Raw genomic sequence first — 20489 nt, 5'->3', positions numbered from 1 at the left:
TTCTTCAGAGAGAACAGGGAAGAAAACTACACATACACTTATTTGGCCCTAGAGACAATAAGGAGCCACTATCACTGGGCCAGGGAGTAACATGGTCAGATACATGCTTTAGCAATATTATTTCTGCAGCTGTGGGGAAGGTGGATTGTAGAGACAATTCTTGAGGTAAGGATACTAATTGAGTTATTTGTCATAGTTTGAGCAAGAGGTGATGAGTGCCTAAACTAGAGTGGTTGAGTGTTTGATTAGAGAGAAGGGGATAGATGAGAAATGTTGTGTGGGTAGAATTGACAATAGATGGCGAGTGACTGGATATATGAGGTGAAGAGAGAGTGAGGAGTCAACAAGGAAGCCTCCAGGGTTGTGAACGTGAGTGACTGCAGAGATGGTGGTGCCTTTGAGAAAAATAGATAGGCTGGAAAAAGAGCTGGGTTTGGAATGAAAGATGATGAATTCTGTGTTGGACTTGTGCAGTTTGCTATGCCTGAAGGACATTCAGTTTGAAATGCCCAATAGAGGCAGGTAGTGATGCGGGGGCTGGCATTCCAGAGACTAGGGCTGGCTATCCAGTCCTATGAATCATCCGCATAGAGATGATAATTAAAGCCATGCGACACGAGGAGATTGCCAAGGGAGAGAATGTACAAAGAGCAGAGCAGAGGGTCCAAGACAGAAAACCTAGAATGAGGAGACTCTATATGGATGATGAGGCGGCTCAGAAGGCATAGATGGGAACTGTTCGGTATCAGGGTGTCCCTAGAGACGCTCTCATCAACATATTGTCAGAAGCATCATGAAGATTATTTTTTTATAAATTTATTTTTTATTTTTAGTTTACAATATTCAATTCCACACGTTTTGGGGGTTCCAAATTTTCTCTCCCTCCCTCTCCTCCCTCCTCCCCCCAAGACAGCATGTAATCCAATGTAGGTTCTACATAAACTTGAAGATTATTTTTAATGAATTGTATTCCTATCTTTATTTTTACTAAAATGCTTAAACCGGTGAAATTAAAATGAAACCTGACAGCGTAAGACAGAATTAGACCTGGAAGGGACTGCGCAGAAATCACCTAATCCAACCTTCCTCATTTTACAAATGAGGCCCAGGGAGGTTAGCGTCATAGGGTCATAGATTTAGAGCTGGAAGGAAGCTTAGAGATCAGTTAATTCCCCTCCCTTTACAGAGCCGTAAGTAAACTGGCATTCTAGCCTAGGCCCTCTGACTCCATCACTCGCGCCGTACCTAAACCGGTTTTTAGAAGGTAAGTTTTGTCCTAAGGCTAAATGAGGTCTTTTGGACCAGATAAGAAAGGAAGTTCCACAGAAATGATTCCCCTTCCCTGCTACTATGATTCCCCAAAATGCCCTGCCTCTGAAGAATAATAGTTCATAATAATAACCAGGATTTATATAGCCCTTTAAGATTTTCAAAGTGCTTTATACGTGTTAATTCATTTGAACTTTACAACAACCTTTTAAGGTATTATCCCCACTTTACAGATAAGGAAATTGAGTCTAAGGTTAAGCAACTTGCATAGGGCCACACAGCTGGTAAAGTGTCTGAGGCAGGATTTGAACTCAGGTCTTTCCTAATTCTTGGTCCAGTACTTTATTCACAGCTCCATCTAACCTGCCAAGTCTTGCAAATAACTTTCCAAAAGGAACTTTGGTTGTAATAACTCTAAACATTTGCCAATAACATCCTTAACCACTGCTAAAGCAGCCCTGCCCCTCTTTCCACTCCCCCTTTATTAGAAGAATAAGCAAACACAAACATCTGCTTTCTAAAAGGATATTCAAGTTCTCCCCCAAAACACAGATTTCCAGAAAAATCAAACAAAAAGTAAACAGAAAGGAGGGGTGGGGAATATTCACTTTCTTTTAGGTCCAGCGCATGATTTTTATTTGGGTCATTTGGGACACGTCATCCAATGATTATTTTGCTGCTCATTCCAAAGTACAAATCAGGAAATCTGGTGCCGATAAACATGAATTCATTTAAATTCTCTTGCAATACTATTGTTTTCACTAGTGAAAGAGATAGATGGTCTCCACAGACAAAGCTAAATTGAAGAATTAGGTTAATGATCTGGATTTATCCAGAAAAAGAGCAGAAAGTCAAGAAGGCAGTTTGGTATGGTGAAAAGTTGTTGCTTAGTCATTTTTTAGTTGTGTCTGACTCATAGTGACCCCTTTAGGGGTTTTTTTGGGAAAAGATACTGAAGTAGTTTGCCATTTCCTTCTCTTGCTCATTTTACAGATGGGAAACTGAGGCAACCAGGGTTAAGTGACTTGCCCTGAGTCACACAGCTAGTAAGTATCCAAGGTCAGATTTTAACTTAGATCTTCCTGACTGCAAGCCTGGTGCTCTACCCACTGTGCCATCTCGTTGCCCCTTGGTAAAAAGATTTGGAGTCAAAGGATGTGTGTTCAAATCCAGGCTACCACTTCACTCTCTTTGTGACCTTGCAAGTGACAACATATTTGAGGCTCAGTAAAGTGGAAAGGTTGGTCTGTATTACTACTAAGATTTCTTCCAGCTCTAAACTTAACATCTTGTGCATATAGCACATCAACAAGCACTAAAGAAATAGTTCTTGCCCTCAGACAGGTGGGTGGCACAGTTGATAGGGTGCCAGGCCTGGAGTCGGGAAGACTCATCTTTCTGAATTCAAATATGGCCTCAGACACTGACTAGCTGTGTGACTAGCAAGTCAGTTAGCTCTGGTTGTCTCAATTTCCCCATCTGTGAAATGAGCTGGAAGAGGCAATGGCAAACTACTCCAGTATCTTTGCCAAGGAAACCCAAATGGGATCACAAAGAGTCAAAGAGCTTTGCTGTTTCATAGGTGGGGTGGGACATTGAGCTTTCCTTTCATTGGGTATAGATGCTAAGTGCTACAGGAGCTAAGTGAAGGGAGAGAAAGGTGAGCATGGGGTGGAGTTGTCAGAAGAGAGGCTGATGCAGAGGGTAGAACTTCAGCTATGCACAGAAGGATAGACAAGATTTAGAAGCTGGTTGTACATTGTCTGTGGGATAAAGAGCCTTAATTTAATTCAGACAGAAATCCGCTTTTGTTTTAATTAATATAGGGTAGAAATGGATCTTTCTGAAGGAATCATCCCTTCTTCACTTTAGTCCTAGTGGAGGCTTGGCTAGAGAGAACATCAGTAGATGGTACAACATTCTCCCTGCATTGTGAAGTCATGGGATACTTGCATCATTAGGCATCATCCAGTTGAAGGCTCATGAAAGGTGGTGGTTTAGCTGTGGATTCCCTGAATTCAAGGATAAACACTTTCTGGCAAAATAGATGGAAGAGAATCCCCTGATTGGTTCATTTGTTTATTCATTCAGTTAACAACCATTTATTTAAAGCATCTGCTGCATGCAGAATACCATGCAAAGGAATGAGGGAGACACAAAGTTCTGGCATGATGTGGCTCCTTCCCTCGTGAACCTTACAGTTCAGTAAGACAAAAGTATGGAAGGAGACTCATTAGGTAAGTTGGTGTCAACTTGTGGAGAGCCTTGAATGCCAGGCTAAGAAGTTTGTATTGTATCCTATAGGCAATGCGGAGTGACTGAAGGTCTTACACCAGGAGAATGATGTTGAGAGGGCTAGGTTTGGAGTCAGAGCATATGGATTTGGATCCGACTTCTAAGAGACATTGGACAAGTCACTTCCCCTGTCTAGACCTTAATTTCCTAAATTTTATAAGGAGGTGGCTGACTCAGTGAATGCTAAGATCCTTTCTAACCCTGTTCTTAGATTCTGTCACTAGATAATGTCTGCCAAAATAATGTTTCCAAGGCATAGGTCATAATTCAGAAAGGAAAGGCTGCAGACAGAGAGGTGTAACAGTCCAGGTTGAAGGTACTGAGGTCCTAAAGCCAGGATAGGCAGATAGGTGCACGGGGGAAATGCACCCCTGAGTCAGGAAGACCTGAGTTCAAATGTGGCCTCAGACACTTACTAGCTGTGTGACCCTAGGAAAGTCACTTAACCCTGTTTGCCTCAGTTTCTTCATCTGCAAAATGAACTCGAGAAGGAAATGGCAAAGCACTCCAGTATCTCTGCCAAGAAAACCCCAAATAGGGTCACAAAGAATTGGATGTGACTGAGTAACAACAAGAAGCAAGGATAATGGTAAAGAGAATGGAAAATAGCAACAGAAATGAGAAATGTTGGGGCAGTTCTACTTTAGCAATAAAGAGAATTTTTTGTTAAAGCATTTCTCCCTTAAGCAAAAAAAAAAAAATCCTTTGGGAGATTAGAGACCCAAATACCAGTACCCATCCTTCCTCAAATCATGACTGTGAGAATTTTGTGCTTACATAATACCGAGACGTGCTCCCTCACAACTTACAAGTTTAAAGTCTTGGGAAGGCGCCAGGATTGTGAAAATACCAATGAGACAATTCTTCCAATTTTAAAAAAAGAAAACCGAGGCAGAGAGGTTGTGCAACTTGCTGTAATATTAGAACTCTGAGGCTTCTGAGTCTCTTTGGTGGGTGTTTTTAACTTCTGTCATGTAGATAGCATGGATTTGGATGTAACTTGTGATCTGATTAACTGGAGACTCCTGGGCTTACTTTCCAAAAAGCTCACTCATCAGATGAAGATATGCCGATCAAACCATTGCCACGATGAAAAACATTTCCATGCATCCACTTCCGATCCTCCTGTCTTCCCTCTCTTTCTCCTCCTCTCTCTTGTTTGCTCAGTCCCTGGAGGACCCCGTTCCTTTCTGTCTTGTTCAGCTACTCGCTAGGTCTGGAGGAAGCCAAAATAAGCCTGGGAAGGGACACAGAAGTGTGCTGGGGAGGAAAGGGAACTGGGCAGAGTGTAAAGGGGCAGCAGGGGCAGGGGTTTATAGGAGGCTTCACTATGTTTTTCACTCTACTCACTTGAATTGGTTAATACTGCAAGGGATTAGGTGGTGGTGGTGTTTTGGAGTGGATAGGTCCCTCAGTAAACTTTACTATGAAACTTTTCTTCCTTCCAAATCACCGGGTTTTATCAGGGCAGTTGTTAGTGGTTGGTGCTTATTACATCCTTGAGTATGTTTAAAATCTATTCTGTTAGAGTTCTGTTAGAACATATCAGGTGTAGCATGATGATGATGATGATAGATAGATACATAGATACATAGATAGACAGACAGATGGATGCCAACAAGTACACACCCTGTTGCATGTTTCTCTAACTTCTAAACAGGGAAATGAGGATCCTTTACCCAGAGGAGCCATACTGCCTTGCTATTGCACTGTTCCAAGGGAAGCTGGGAAATGAAGAATTGGCCATATATTCAGAAATCAGAGCAGGCCAAGTTACAATCAGACCTTGGATCCCCAAAATTACTATAACTTCACTATCCCCAATTTTGGTTTTTGTGGTGCTCTGGGCTGCTGGGGAAGCATTCCGGGGCATTTGTTGTAAGTAGCAGAGAAGCAGATTTTGTCTTAATATGAGAAAAAATACTTTGTAGTCATTGGAGCTATCTAAAAAGTAAAATGGAGGTACTTCAGAAAGGGAGGTCATGGGTCTTCTTAACTACAAGTCATCAAGCTGAATGAGCTGCCACCTGGTGGGGATGCTGCCTGTGCACAGAATTCATGTTTGGGTACAGCTTGAAATGGATGGACTCTGAGGGCCCTCCCAATTCTGAAATTTGGACTTTTTTTAAGGATATGCTTGCTTTCTCTTAGCTTAGTAGAAAGAATAGGAGGATGTGTCCATGGCCAGGAGGCAGAGATGTTTTTAGCAGAAGGGGGATGGGACTAATGTAAATAAATACCATTTCAATGACTTCTGAAGACTCTTTCCACGGCTATAGTACTATACTGTTAAATTATTTGCATTCTAACTGCTTTTGTTCTCTGGGCTTGAGAGAATCCAGAAATGCTTTTAAACCAACAAAACACTGATGTTTTTACAAAGCAAATACTTTTCAAATAAACCAATGTCATGCCTTGTTGTCAACAAACCACTGGTCATTCTGAAAGCTTGCTGGTAGCTTTCTAAATGGTCACAATAAATTAGTAAATTGTAGCAACTAATAATGGTTCACAGGAAGATTCATTTATTCCTGAGCCCCTCAAGTTAACTAGGGATCATCCTAGAAGCAGAAAACTCTAGTTAAGTATTAGGTGAGAATCCACTAGCACTGTTTTTGCTGAGTTGTTCGTATTTGGTGCACGTTTGGTGCCTTGACAGTTGCCACCACATAGATTTTAAAAGGCATATCAGCTAAGCGGCAAACAAAATTAAAACCTTGAAATGGTAGCAGATCCAAAAAGTTGCCAGAATTCTTTCTGAGAGTGAGAGCACTACCACAGTGAAGTCATCGATTAAGCTTCTCGTTTGGTCGTTTTTCAATCATGTCCTACTCTTCGTAACCCCATTTGGGATTTTCCTGGCAAAAATACTGCAGCAGTTTGCCATTTCTTTCCCTAGCTCATTTCACAGATGAGGAAACTGAGGCAAACAGAGTTAAGTGACTTGCCCAAGTTCACATAGCTCGTAAGTATCTGAGGCTGGATTTGAACTCGAGATGATGATAAGTCTTCCTAACTGCAGGCTGGCCTATCCACTGTACCACCCAGCTGCCCCACAGTGATTAAGCAGAGGAAGCCTAGACCAATGACTCCGGAGCCATAAGACTTGGATTCACACATCCTAATTCTAATGCTTAGTACCAGTGAAACCTTGGGTAAATCGCTTAGCCTCACTAGACCCCAGTTTTCTCATCTGTAAAATGAAAAAAGGGACAGCAAAGTGGAATGGTGGTTAGAATTTTGGGCCTGGAGTCAGAGAGCCCTTAGTTCAGATCCAGCCTCAGACACTTAATGGCTATGTTAACCTAGGCATGTCACTTAGCTTATGCCTCCGTTTCAGCAACTGTAAAATGGGTATTGTATTTACCTCACAGGGTTGTTGTGAGGATCAAATGAGATAATATCTGTAAAGTGCTGAGCACAGCACCCAGTATATAGTAAGTGATTAATCAATGCTTCCCCCCACACACACACCTAAAATTGGGGAAAGAGAGGGGTTTGGATTAGAGGTCCTCCAAGATCCCTTCTCATTCTGGATGTATAATCCTGTTAACTAGAGTGTGTGGCGTACTCTTCTGAGTGCTGGGAGTTTGAGAAATTCCTGGAAGTCAGACAATGGCAGGGCATAATTCATTTTATTCAGATTACAATTAAACCCCCATGCTGACCACAGTTGGTGAGTCCTAGCCATGGTTTCACATCTAATAGCCGGCTAAATGCATCCTAAAAATTCTGAAAGCAGGAGAGGAAGGAAAAGTAACTTGAAATTTTGAGAAAATGGAAAATTTAGCATTTATAATTCTTTTTAAAGAGAGAACTAAAGGAGCATAGATTGTTAGAGCTAGAAGAGCCCTTAAAGAGCATCTAGTTCATTTTACAGTTGGGGAAACTGAGACTCGGCCTGGGTAAGTGACCTGCCCAAGCAGAATTGGGACAAGAACTCAGCTCTCGTGTTTCTTACTATATAATGCTGCCTCTTATTTCAATAAAGGCATAAAAAAAAAAGATGGTTCGGTGTGAAGAGAATGTGTTGTATTCATTTCAAAAGAGTAGCCAAAGAAGTCATTACACAAACAAAGTTTAAAACCACTTGTTGCTAGCACAGAGTGGCCATATTTCCCATAGCAGCTGATTCCAGGGCCTGCTGTGGGTGAAGCAGCAGGTGGCAGTCTCTCTCCTGCTGAGAGAAATTATAAAACCCACCAACATGAAGTTGGGCATCAATACATTCCAGCCCACTGCATCGCTGTGAGATTCTAGCCAGCCTTTGAGGCATCACTGAAAGATAATGTCCCCTCCTCTCAACCCCCAGCAAGGATTCCGGATAGCCCTGGAATTGCATCAGACTTGTCATGTATATCTGGGAAATTGGAAAAGCCATGCTTGGAAGTATAGAGGCATAGGGTTTGAGGGCACAGTATCAAGAAACTCCTTCAGGGATCATGGGATTGAAGCTCTAAAGCAAGATGGGACCTCGTAGATGCTCTGGTCCAGCTACTTAACTTTTACAGATAAGGAAACTGAGGTCCAAAGAGATTGTGACTTGCCCAAGGTCACACGGGTAGTGAGCATAGAGTTGAGATTTTAACCTGGGTGCTTTGAGTCTAGAACGTTTTCTTCCTTTCCTTTAGAGACAATGGGGCTGTTTAAAAATGATATTCCATTGACCCTTTCAAAAGAGTACTCCAGACAGCTCAAACATCAAATAAATTTACACCTCGGAAATCAGCAAATACTGTAAATATTGTTTTATTGATTGGACTTAAAGAAAGGGAAGAAGAAAAATAATGCAGATTGAAATCAAAGGTGTCCAGGTGAATTTTTCTTTTAAGAGCCATTTGTTAAAAATTTACCAGCACATCCCTTCTCGTGCTTTGGCTATTTTCCTCTATTTCCTCTACCAGAAGTTTTTTCTGTAGTTGTCCAGGAAGGTGGTAGAGAGTGGTTGCAATTACTTTCTGCCTGGAATTCTGCCAGCAAAGGCTTGTAGTTAAACCCAACTTAAATGGCATAAGTACCAGGACATCTTGTTTCAATGGGTCCTGAAAGGTTGTCTATACATCAAATATATATAAATCATACCAGTTTTAAATGCATCAAAGACTTTTGATATTTAGAACAGTGAAATGGTGAATTATTTTGTAAAGCAGAGAATCTACTTCTTATTCATATTTTGCATAAACTCATATCATGTGTTACTTTTGCTTATTTCAACGCAGCAGACATTTATTAAGCATCTACTCTATGCAAGGCACTCCTCTAAGTACTGGGGATACAAAGAAAAAAAAATATACCCTGTCTTTAAGGAACTCCATTCTAATGAAGAAAACAACATTCATATACCCCAGGTACACTTGAAATAGGATGTTCAATCCAAGTTCGTCAGTTCCGGTTGAAATAATTATGTATGAAAAGACAAGCATTACCATAGTTTTAAATAGAATGAACTGTGCAAAAGTGTCGCTGGTTGGGGCTTATCAGCTAGGGAACTGCCTTCAAGGAATGTTAACAAAGATTTAGATTACTAATGCATAGATGGGTTATGTGTTCGTTTTTCATGCATCGTCAGTACCTGCATTCTTGTTATATGTTGTTTAAAAATCAATGTTTACTGTACTAGGGAAGCAGGTTGGGTCTATTAAAAAAGAAAAAGTAGCTAAATCAGACTGAGCCCAAACATCTGGTGTTTCCAGTTTGCTGCTCTTCTCCCTCTTGGCTCTGCTTAAGAAGTACGCAAGAGGGTGAGAGCGCGCGCGCGCGCACACACACACACACACGAGCACACACACACACACACACACACACACACACACACACACACACACACACACGGAAAGCAACCCCAGGCAAATCAGATGGACTGAATTGGAATGGCCCCATGTCAAATTTGCCCTCACTATAAATGTAGGAGTGTAGCCTGTTAAGCTGGACACTAACCACAAGTAAGGAAACCTGGGGACTACTTCAGGACAAGGTCCTTGCTCTGTAAGACCTTGAGGCCTCAGCTTGCCCTCATTTACCTCATAAGGATGCAATGCACATTAATCAAACACTGATGAAAATGGGCAGGAAAAGGGAGGATTCTCCCTTCCCCAGATTCTCCAGTACCCAGGAATAGAATCATTGCCCTCTTCCTGGCCATGGGACAATGACATTGGATTGTTCTCAATTCAACTACAGACACTTCTGCCATGGAAGATCCAAATATAGTCATATCCTCTTTCTTATTTACCTTGAGCCCTGGGAAGAGACCAACCCATGTTTCCCTTCCACTCTTAGGCAGTAAATTGAAGAAGTCTTGCCTCCATCTTTAAGGGTTTCCCTCCATCAGATGACAACAGTTTATGACTAATCGACCCAGAATTTGAAGAATGAGGGGCAACAGCAAATGAACATAAGGCAACTCCAATGATTAAACTCTTATTGTCATGGCTACTATAACTAGTAAACAATGAAAAACATTACATCTTTGACCTCAGTCTTCTTATATAAGACCAAACCTAAGCTCCACTTTTTTAAAGAGAAAATTAATATCTGAAGAACTCATTTTGTCTAAAGGTTGACAGACATCACCTAATTCCAGCTAGATCCTGAGAATGACTACTCTAATTTTAATTATGTTTGTTTGTTTTTTAGCATGACCATTCCAGGAAGTTCACTAAGCCCTTAAGTTGTTCCTGTAAAATAGCATTGTCTTTACAAAATAACCCACTCTTCAAGCCTTTGTTACTGAGGCAAAGAGTTTCCATTTTTCCTTCATCAGTCAAGGGCAGAGTGCCCCCTTAAACTCTGCCCTGCCAAAAGGTTTCATTTGTTAAAGTAACACTATGTTTATGCTATCAATGCATCAAAGTTAAAACATTTTAAAACAGAAAAATGCCCAAATATTTGGATGCTCTCTGAATCATGGCTTAAGTGCATTTTATCATTTTAGTATTTATAAAGCCTTCTTTCCATCTCATTTTCCAACAGATTCTATCATAGTGCATTTGGGAAATGAGCAGGTATTCGGGCTTTTTAGACTTCTTTTTTTTTAAGTTTGCAAACATCTTACCATCGACATTATTTAATACTAATAAGCATTACTCAGTGTCTGGACAGCATGCCAGGACCTGGACAGAAAGCATTTGCTATCTTAAGTAACTTACTTTGAGGAATTAATCTGAATTTAAATCCCTTCCTTCTGCCCAGGAGTTCTTAACCTAAGGTTTGCGAACTTTAGATAGATTGATAGATAGATAAACTGTATTTCAATATAATTGGGTTCCTTTGAAATTTAATGTATTTTGTTTTATGCATTTAAAAAAGACAATTCTGAGAAACAGTCCAAAGGCTTCACTAGATTGCCAAAGGGGTTCATGACACAGAAAAGGTAAGGAACACCTGGTTTGGTATAATGCAAATCTATGGGCTTCTCATTTTATCCAATAGTTTTTCTCCTGGACTTAACTCAAGAAACAATTTCTTAAGCCCTTATCACCCACAAGGCACTTTCCTAGGGCCTGGGGAGAAAAAGACAAAAAAAGAGTATCTGCCGCCAGGAAGCCTAATTGAGCCCCAGATTCTCTCTGCAAAAGCTATGGTAGTAGACTCATAAAAATTCATTTAACTAGCCTCTGTGGAAGTGGGTAACTAGGCAATCACAACCAGTCCTATCTCCTCAGCTGATATCAGTACATCAAGGTTTCCTTCAATGAGTTCTGAAGTGGTCCCAGATCCAGGCCTAATATTGTCAGGCAGAAAAGTGAAAAGAACAGACTTTTTGTTAGAACAGTGTGGTTTTTTTTCATGCAATGGTTGGTCCTTATCTCTTTTCCAGAGTTAATATTAATACAAATCTTTGAGTATACATACTGACTATTGATTACATTTTTCAGCAAAGGATACAAGAAACCATTAGTTCCATAAAAACAATCATATCTTGGAATTTGACCTATTCCTCCTACCCCCGTTAAATGGCCCAGTTAACAAAATCAATGAGGTTGGTATAATGCAAGTCTTCACTTAGAGTGTAAAGTACATTTGACTAATGTAGCATTGATAATCTACTGTCAGTCTGCCAGGATGATTTGGATCTTCAAGTTACTGGGGCTCTAACTCTGATAAAATGTTGATGTCTTTAACTGTTAAAGCTCTTTTCCTTGGAATTCTAAGTAAGGAGGAGGGGAAAGAGGGGAATGAAAAGAGGGAAAGATACCTATCTTATTTTCTAATAAATAAATGAAGCCCCTGAGCCAAAATCAAAAAAATCAAGCAGTGATTTCTAGAGGGAGCAAGCTATCGTGCCCCTAACTTGGCTTCGTTATTTTGCATACTGTAGACATCCACTTTGATATCTCATCTTTGAGCAAATGTTTGTAATTTGTTCTGTGGGCCAAAGGGTCACTTCAGAGCCATGGTTACAGAGATGTTATTATTAAAGCCTAGACATGTTATCATATTCAGATCACTGTGTGATATTTCAGGCCATTTGGAGAGCAGCCCTGTTGTAGTCTGTCTTAGCACATTTTTAAGCAGAATTATCCTTCAGAATCAAAAAATAAAATAAAAATTTTACAATTTCTTGAAGTGCCTTTTGAAGTTCTGAGCATGCTTTAAGGACTGAATAAATGCTGATTCACACTACCACCATATTGGCAGGGAGTGACTTAATTTTCCCCCAATAAAGTTTACAGAAGATGTGTTCCTAAACTATTCTAAGTTGAACTTTTGTAAATCAATTTTCTCCTCAGTCACCAACATTAAAATTTCAGAAATGGGGGCAGGTAGGTGGCGCAGCGAGTATAGCACTGCCCTGAGTTCAAATTGGCCTCGGACAATTGACACACTTACTAGCTGTGTGACCTTGGGCAAGTCACTTAACCCCAATTGCCCTGCCTTCCCCCCTCCAAAATTAAAAAAAAAATTTAATTTCAGAAATGCTTTTATCTTCCTTTCTGGTGAATTTCATGTTGACTCTAACTTCTCTTGGTCCTACAAGTCATAACTTAAATGTGGAAATGGGTTGTGAATCTTTTTGTAAAGTAAAGAATCCTTCTTAAATGTCATTAAATACTACCTATCATCCATTTTATGATTTCTCATTTTTATGTGTGGAGTTTTCATAGGATCATAGGATTTAAGTCTGGCCGGAACCTTAGATAGAGGTCATATGGTCCCACCCTCTCATTGTACAGATGAGGAAGCTGTTGCTTTGTTTTATGCAGGGAACACTTGTATTTATTTCCTCTTTGGTAGCTAATTATTGAACGTGTTTCAGATCATGAGTTTTCCCAGAAAACACCTCATCCGTGCCCTTTCATGACCTGTTACAGTAGGTTTTGCTATGTGAAAACCAAAGTGTGTTAGAGTCTTGACCACAAATTCTTCCTAAGAAATCTATAGCTAGTAAGTATATTTCTATGGACCCACTACTACGCACTCATCTTTTCAAGAATGTTGCCCTGGGTGTGGAATATTTCAAATACTGTTAGACTTGGTGGATATATTGGTTCATTTTACTGAACTGCTTTTTCCCCCTCTCTTTTCAAAAATCTTTGTTGTGACAAGAGATGGCTAACTGAGTAGGGAAGGCAGAGAGCTGGAAATGGATGTGATGTGAAAACAAAAGGCACAAATGAAAATATGAAAAATACATCACCCTGTAGGGTACAGGCCTTTGTGTCTTTTTTTTCGTGTGGTAAATCCCAAGAATAAAGAGAGGGAGTGTTTGTCAGCCAAGAAGCATTTATTAAGTGCTAACTATGGGCCAAGCCTAGGGCTAAGCACTGGGGATACAAAGAAGGGGAAAAATGCAGTCCCGTTCTCAAGAAGGTCACAATCTAAGGAAGGAGATAACATGTAAATAATGTCTGTACAATGAAAATGGGAGGTGATTTCAGAGATGGGAGGGCAGAAACTAGGCCAGTTTTACTGCATTATAAAGTACAGGGAGGGGAATAAAGTTTAAGAAGTCTGGAAAAGGTAGGTAGGGGGCAGGTTGTAAAATGACAAACAGGATTTTATATCTGATCCTGAAGGTAATAGGGAGCCATTGGAGTATATGGAGTAGGGGGGTTGACATGGTCTGACCTATGCTTTAGGAAGGTCATTTTGGCGATTGAGTGGAGGATTGGAGTGGGAAGAAACTTGAAGCAGAGTGACCAACCAAAAAGGGCTCCAGGCATGAGATGATGAGGGGCCTATGCCATGGTGGTAGCTATTTGAAACTACTTTTCATTGTGGGGTCTGAGGCCTCTGGAGAATGGCTAAGGAATATTTGTTTCCACTAGTAATTTGTTCGGCTTTGTCATCCCCAGTTGTGAGTTACTATATACTTAATGAAATATAAATTTGATCCCACTAAATCATTTAAGATCAGTACCTAAAACCAAGAAAATTTTTAGATGGTAAATGGGCAACTGGCTTTGGGAAAGTATATTTCAATAAGTTCAGAGAAAGAAAAGCATGATTTCATCACCAGGAAGTCTAAAAGAGAAACTAGCTCAGAAGGTATAGGAGGCTCTTTAAAAGGAAATCCCAACAATTCAGTCATGATTCTTACGGGGGTGGTATCTAAAGAAATACTGGCTGATAAGCTCCAAAGTTAAAAGGACATTTAGAGGAGATGGAAGCTGGGGCAGGTAATCAAGCCCATATATAAAAAATGTATACAGTAAAGCCCAAAATAAGCTAAGGCTTGCAATAAAATGGTAGATACATCAGAAAGGGTTTTAATAGCTATGTTCAAAGCAGAAGAGGAAGAGACAGGCCACCCTGCTTGGGGGGAAATATAATCTAACTATATATTATATATCATATATATAACATTAACAAAGGAGAAGGGAAATGGAAATACTCAACTCTCTATCAAGAAGAATGATCCTTAGACTAGAAGGGGTATGGGGAAAGCATGATTAAGAGGGCATTAAGTCCCCAAACTTGTGAGGAGATAATGAAAGAGCAAAATTGAGTTGAGTTCTCCTGGACCCACTGAGAGAATTCTCATGTTACTCCCACTGTCAGCCATCTTTTAAAGATATGGATAATGGGAAGGGTACCAGAAAACCATTGTCTTACCCTAGATTTCTAAAGGGTTCAGAGGAGGAGGAGGAGTAAATTCTAGAAATAATGGACCAGTGAGCTTGAAGTTAGTACCTAGTAAAATTTCAAAAGGGATGAAAAATGGAAGGTTTATGTGTGTGATGCAGTACAAGGAGTGATGAATTTGAAGTGATGAACTTGGAGTAAGTAGACCTGAGTTCAAATCCTAGTTCTGTCACTTCTTACCAATTATGTGACCTTGGGCCACTTAACTTCTCTGAGCCTCTGTTCTTTCATCTGTAAAATGAGAGTTTTGGACTAGACTTCTAAGTTACTTCTAATCTCTAGATCTATAATCCTTAAAAAAGAAAATATTAGTCACTAGGAACAAACATGGGCTCACCAAGAATGAGTAAAATCAAGTATGTATCTTTCCTCTTTGATAGAATTACTTGAAATACTATAGAACTGGTATTCTCATACTCATTGAGTGTTGTTTTACATTGCTATTACTGATTCACAGGTACTAGATTATCCTCATCTTTGTTTCTCTTTGCTAATACTAACTAATCCGGTTATATATTTGTCTGAATAAAGGAATATATATATATATATATATGCATGTATATGTATGTATTGATTTGGGACTTAAAAGCATGCCTAGGGATTAAGATCTTTAATGTAGACAAAGCATATTTGGGTTATATCATTGGCAGGTAATAAAAACTCTTCAGGGAAAAAATACAGAGCTATGTGATGGAAGATAGTACATTTAAGTAGATTCAGAATTTATTAAATGATTATACCAATACCATAAATGCTGACTGGTGGTTTGATGTCACCTTGAGAGAAGTTTCTAGTGGTATGCTGAAAAGTTCTGTCTAGTTCAACATTTTTATCATTTACTTGAATGAATGAGTATAGGTCACATTTATATAGCACCTTAGCATTTGCAAAGTCCTTTATAGACATAAAGACTTAGAATATCACATCTGTGCGTGACACAAAGCTGGAAGGGAGAGTGTGTACCCCTAAGATGGGAGTGTTCTAGTCTTGAAGATGATCTTGGGGCCAGGCCCTGCCCTGGGTCGAGGGGCAATATAGTGCAGACCCTTCTCTCTTGCTCAGATTTTCTTTTTCCTTCTTTTAACTTTAACTTTTTTTATTATTTTTAAAATGTTATTCTACTTTTTGTTAATGCCTTCTGTTTCTACATCACATTCATTTCTGTATATATCCTCTCCCCACCCCTACCTTCTTCCCCCATCCTTTGGAACAAAGATTTTAAAAGAAAGAAAAAGAAAAGCAACCATCCCACCATTAAACCTTGTCTGACAATACATATGTCAAGCTCAGAGTTTCCACAAAGAGGAGAGATCTTTCTCTGGGAAGATGCCACTTGTGGGCCTGGGCTGAGGTAGGGAGTTAGCTATGGGGTGGGGGGAGATAGAAGGAGAATCAGCATTGCTAAATGCCAAAATGGACCTGAATTTGGAATCAGGAGCTCTGGGTTCAAGTCTCAGATTTGCCACTTACTGCATGTGTGACCCTGAGCATGTGTCACTCAGGGAAGTGGTTCCCTGAGCCTATATCCTCATCTCTAAAATGAGTGGATGGGACCAAATGGCCTCTAAGGTCTATTCTTCCAGAACTTCTCTCAAGGTGACATCAAACCACCAATCAGCATTTATGGTATTGGTATAATCATTTAGTAAATTCTGAATCTACTTAAATGTACTAGCTTCCATCACATAGCTCTATATTTTTTTCCCTGAAGAGATTTTATTACCTGCCAATGATATAACCCAAATATACTTTGTCTACATTAAAGATCTTAATCCCTAGGGATTTTTCAATAGGATATGGACTTTTCCATGCCTTAAAAGAAAGTGAAGGCACCAAAACATTCTTATAGATTCCAGTGTGATAGATGCAGACTAATACTAGACTTCAGAGATCAAAAGAACAAGGTATGCTAGAGAGATCACACGAAGAGATCACAATGCATATACATTCCAATGCATTGGAAGCTAGAAAAGCTTAGGATTTTGGTTTCTACTGCAGGATAGGTAGGACCTGCTGTATCAATAAACAGGTTGTAATACTAATAACAATTATGATTATTGTTACATAACACACATAGCTCTTTAGAATACAACAACCCTGTGAAGGATGCAACACAAGTTTTTTTTTAATTTTATTTTTTTCATATTTATTTGGAGCGTTGTTGTATCATTGGTAAAGTCTTGCATTTCCTTTTTTGAAGATTTCTTATTCCTTTGCCCATTTACTTATTAAGAAATGACTCTTGTATTTTACGTTTCACATCCATTGGCTATCAGACCTTTTAGCAGAGAAATTTGTTGCAAAGATTTTTCCTCCAGGTAACTGTTTCCCTTTTAATTCCAACTATCACAAGTATTTTTAATCCCAGTTTTACAAACAAAAAAACAGAGGATCTGCAGGATTTGCACCTAGATCCGGGGTGGGGAACCTGCGGCCTCAAGCCTCATGTGGCCCTCTAGATCCTCAAGTGTGGCGTTTGAGGACCTAGAGGCCCCAGGTTCCCTGCCCCTGATCTAGATCCACCACACCCCACTCCACCATTTTATGCTAATGAAGAAACAGTCAGTATGTGTAAAGGTCTGTATTAGGATGAATCTGGTTATATGCTTACAAGATTATTGGTAGTCCCCAAAGACAGATGATTGTCCTGACTGTATTTTTGAACAAGTGGAATTAATTTAGTCCTTTTTTATCTCAATACATAACATAAGCCTAAGGACAAACTCAAACATTACAATAAGGGGAAAAAAAGAAAAAGGACGCATCCCACAACCACGGTAAACCCCAGAGTCCGTAAATTCAAATCCTATTCTAATAAACATTAGCTGCATGACCAGGGGTAAGCCAATCAATCTCTCTAAACCAAACTTTCCTCACCTGTAAAATGGGACCCATAATACCTGCAATAGAGGCTACATGTGGCCCTCTAGGTCCTCAAGTGTGGCCCTTTGACTGGATCCAAACGTCTTGTTCTGTGAGGTTTGGATTCAGTCAAAGGGCCGCACTTGAGGACCTAGAGGGCCACATGTGGCCTCAAGGCTGCATGTTCCCCACCCCTAGCAAGAACTTTGTAAACCTCAAAGTACTTTATACATATCCATTGTTCTTATAAATGTATTCAACTTGTTTGAATTTCTTTTTTCTTCCTTGAACCTGGTCAACTCAAGTAAAAATCAAATCAGCCTCAGAATTTAAAAGTCAGAAGAGATTACCTGCTCCAGCACATAACCATATAGGAATCCCCTTTACAAAACCCTCAGCCAGTAATGGTCTGACTTCTACTGGATGACCTCCAGGCAGGAGGGTCCAGTTCCCTCCTGAGGCGACCCATCCCACTTTTGTACAACTCCAATTATTAGGAAGTTTGTCCTTCCGTCAAGCCTACATCTACCTCAATGCACCTTTCAATCTTTGCTACTACTTGGGCTCATTTGGGTCAAGGGAAACATATTTAATCTCCTCTTCATATAGCAGCCTTTCAAGTACCTGAGGACAGCTTCAGGTCTCCCCCCAAGTCTTATTCAGGATAAACATGCCTATCAGGGCAGTGAGGTGTCACCAGACCTGGAGTCAGGAAGCCCTGAATTCAAATTTGACCTCAAATGCTTACTAGCTACGTGTTCCAGGGCAAGTCACTTAACTTCTGTTTGCCTCAGTTTCCTCATCTGTAAAAATGAGAATCATAACAGGATCCACCTTCCAGGGTTGTTGTGAAGCTCCAATGAGAGGATAGCACAGAGCCTGGCACCTAGTAAACATACATATTATTACTATTATTCATCTCCCTTTTCTGATCCTTGGTCTCTCTCACCATCCTGTTTGCCCCCTTTTGAATGCTCTCTAGCTTGCCTGTGTCTGCATAGAACAAATAACAAGCTATAGTTTTTAATAGCAGACCTTATCAAAGGCTCTTAAACCTCTCAAAGACATCATTTCATCATTCCATGTAAGACCACTGTCGAGTCAGCCCCTGTTCTGGCTGTGCAGCTCAAAAAGCCAGGACTGAGAGCTGCATTACTCACCTCAGATCACACAGGAAGTCAGCGAGACTGCTATAAACAGAAGCCAGAATCCCTGGCTCTTGATCCTTGGCAGTGTCCATTAGTCACAAGGAAACCGAGTTAGAAGCAAAACACCAGCCCAGCTCTTCTGCACCCACCTACCTACTCACCTAAGGATTTGTATATTTTGTTTCTGTTTGCATGCGTAGTGTTACCTGGTTCTACCACTAGTTACCTGTCTGTGGCCTTGTCTCATTTTCCCCCGTCTAGGCCTTCTCCTTGAGCCTCTTTTAGGTAACAGCTCCTTGTGTGGAACAATGGACAGAGAACTAGTCTGGGAGGTAGGAAGAGGGTGTTCAGGTTCCACACCCCACTCTGCCCCCAAACCTCGTCTGACACATACTAACCTCACAGGATCCCGCACAACTATACACAACTAGGAGATGCCATGCAGGTGCCTTTCTATGTTGGTAGAGGAGGTTTCCTCACTGGGAATTACCTATGCTTATGACATCACAGATTTGGCCAAAAACAAACAAAAAAACTTAGTCATGCCCATGAATTCTACATTTATTCTTCCAAAACATCTTTTCTCATTCATTCATTCATTCTCGGCTTTTTCAATCATGCATAATGCACCAGACTAGAGCAAACTTATCAGTAAGGTTGGCCAGCACCAGCATGGCTTGTCCTAACCCCTCAGCCACACACCTACCAGGAAGATGAGTCTTCAGAGACCAACCTCCTCATTTACCCTTTTTTTGGCAAATGGGGAATCTCACACTAGCAGAAAACAACCATGCAATCAGTGGACTAATTCTCCATAGGGAAGCATTTGTCCATCATTTCAGGACATTTGCTCCTGGCTCTCCACCAGTTTTATTTAGTGAGGTTTTTCTTCTCGTTTAAGGGTATGAACATTTTTTATTTCTAAGTTCTCAAATGAGTCTCCCATCAGCTTCATCAGCTTCACAGGTGGAAGGCCCATCTTTTTTTTTTCAGACTTCCCAGGTTGCGGGCTACTTTACGGGCCAGTTAAAATGCAGGTGGTGGTTGTTTATTGCCTCCCGAGTGTGACACTTGTGTCTTTTCTTTTTTAAAACAGCAAATATGCCGGAGTATTATCCTGACCAGTTGGATGATGTTGTGGATTTTATTCACAACACAATCAAAAGACTGAAAAGGTCACCAGACAAACAAGCAGAAGTGTTTCCTCGGCGGGAGAGGAACAGACAGGCTGGAGCAACCAATGCAGATAGAAAAAGGCAGAGAGGACAGAGGGGCAGGAACCGGGGCTGTGTCTTAACCGCCATACATTTAAATGTGACTGACTTGGGTTTGGGATATGAAACCAAAGAAGAACTGATTTTTCGATATTGCAGCGGATCTTGTGATGCAGCTGAGACCACATACGACAAAATATTAAAAAACTTAACCAAAAAGAAAAGGCTAATGAGTGACAAAGTCGGGCAGGCCTGTTGTCGGCCCACTGCTTTTGACGATGATCTGTCATTTTTAGACGATAACTTGGTTTACCACATACTGAAAAAACATTCCGCTAAAAGGTGTGGATGTATCTGACTCTGTTTCCGGGAGACGGCTATGTATTGCATTCCTGCTACAGCGCAAAGGAAGGGACCAAGGTTCCCAGGAAATGTTTGCCCAGAATGGAGAATGAGGACCAAGGATGGAGATGAAGGAGGAGAAACAGGCAGAAGTCAGCCATCATGGGAGCCTGGTGGAGGGAGATCCAGCTACAGACGACTGGATAAGAGAGAGAACGGCCCTCTGGTTTCTACAGGAAAGCAACTTCAAGGCGCATCGCAAGCTCAGGGC

The 20489-nt window shown here is 40.5% G+C and overlaps 1 protein-coding gene across 2 annotated transcripts in view; it reads left to right on the top strand.

The window, feature by feature from the left end:
• Positions 1–20234, top strand: part of GDNF (glial cell derived neurotrophic factor) — a 36200-nt gene extending 15966 nt beyond the window's left edge. For both annotated transcript variants that reach the window (XM_036742099.1, XM_036742098.1), the window contains exon 3: positions 19759–20234. In XM_036742099.1, the coding sequence (XP_036597994.1) occupies positions 19759–20234 (476 nt within the window). The remainder of the gene's footprint in view (positions 1–19758) is intronic.
• Positions 20235–20489: the final 255 nt, after the last annotated feature.

Source organism: Trichosurus vulpecula, chromosome 1, assembly GCF_011100635.1.
Source record: "Trichosurus vulpecula isolate mTriVul1 chromosome 1, mTriVul1.pri, whole genome shotgun sequence".
In the NCBI taxonomy this organism is placed as follows: domain Eukaryota; kingdom Metazoa; phylum Chordata; class Mammalia; order Diprotodontia; family Phalangeridae; genus Trichosurus; species Trichosurus vulpecula.
Note: the sequence above shows the minus strand (reverse complement) of the source record. Positions and strands in the feature narration are given on the sequence as shown.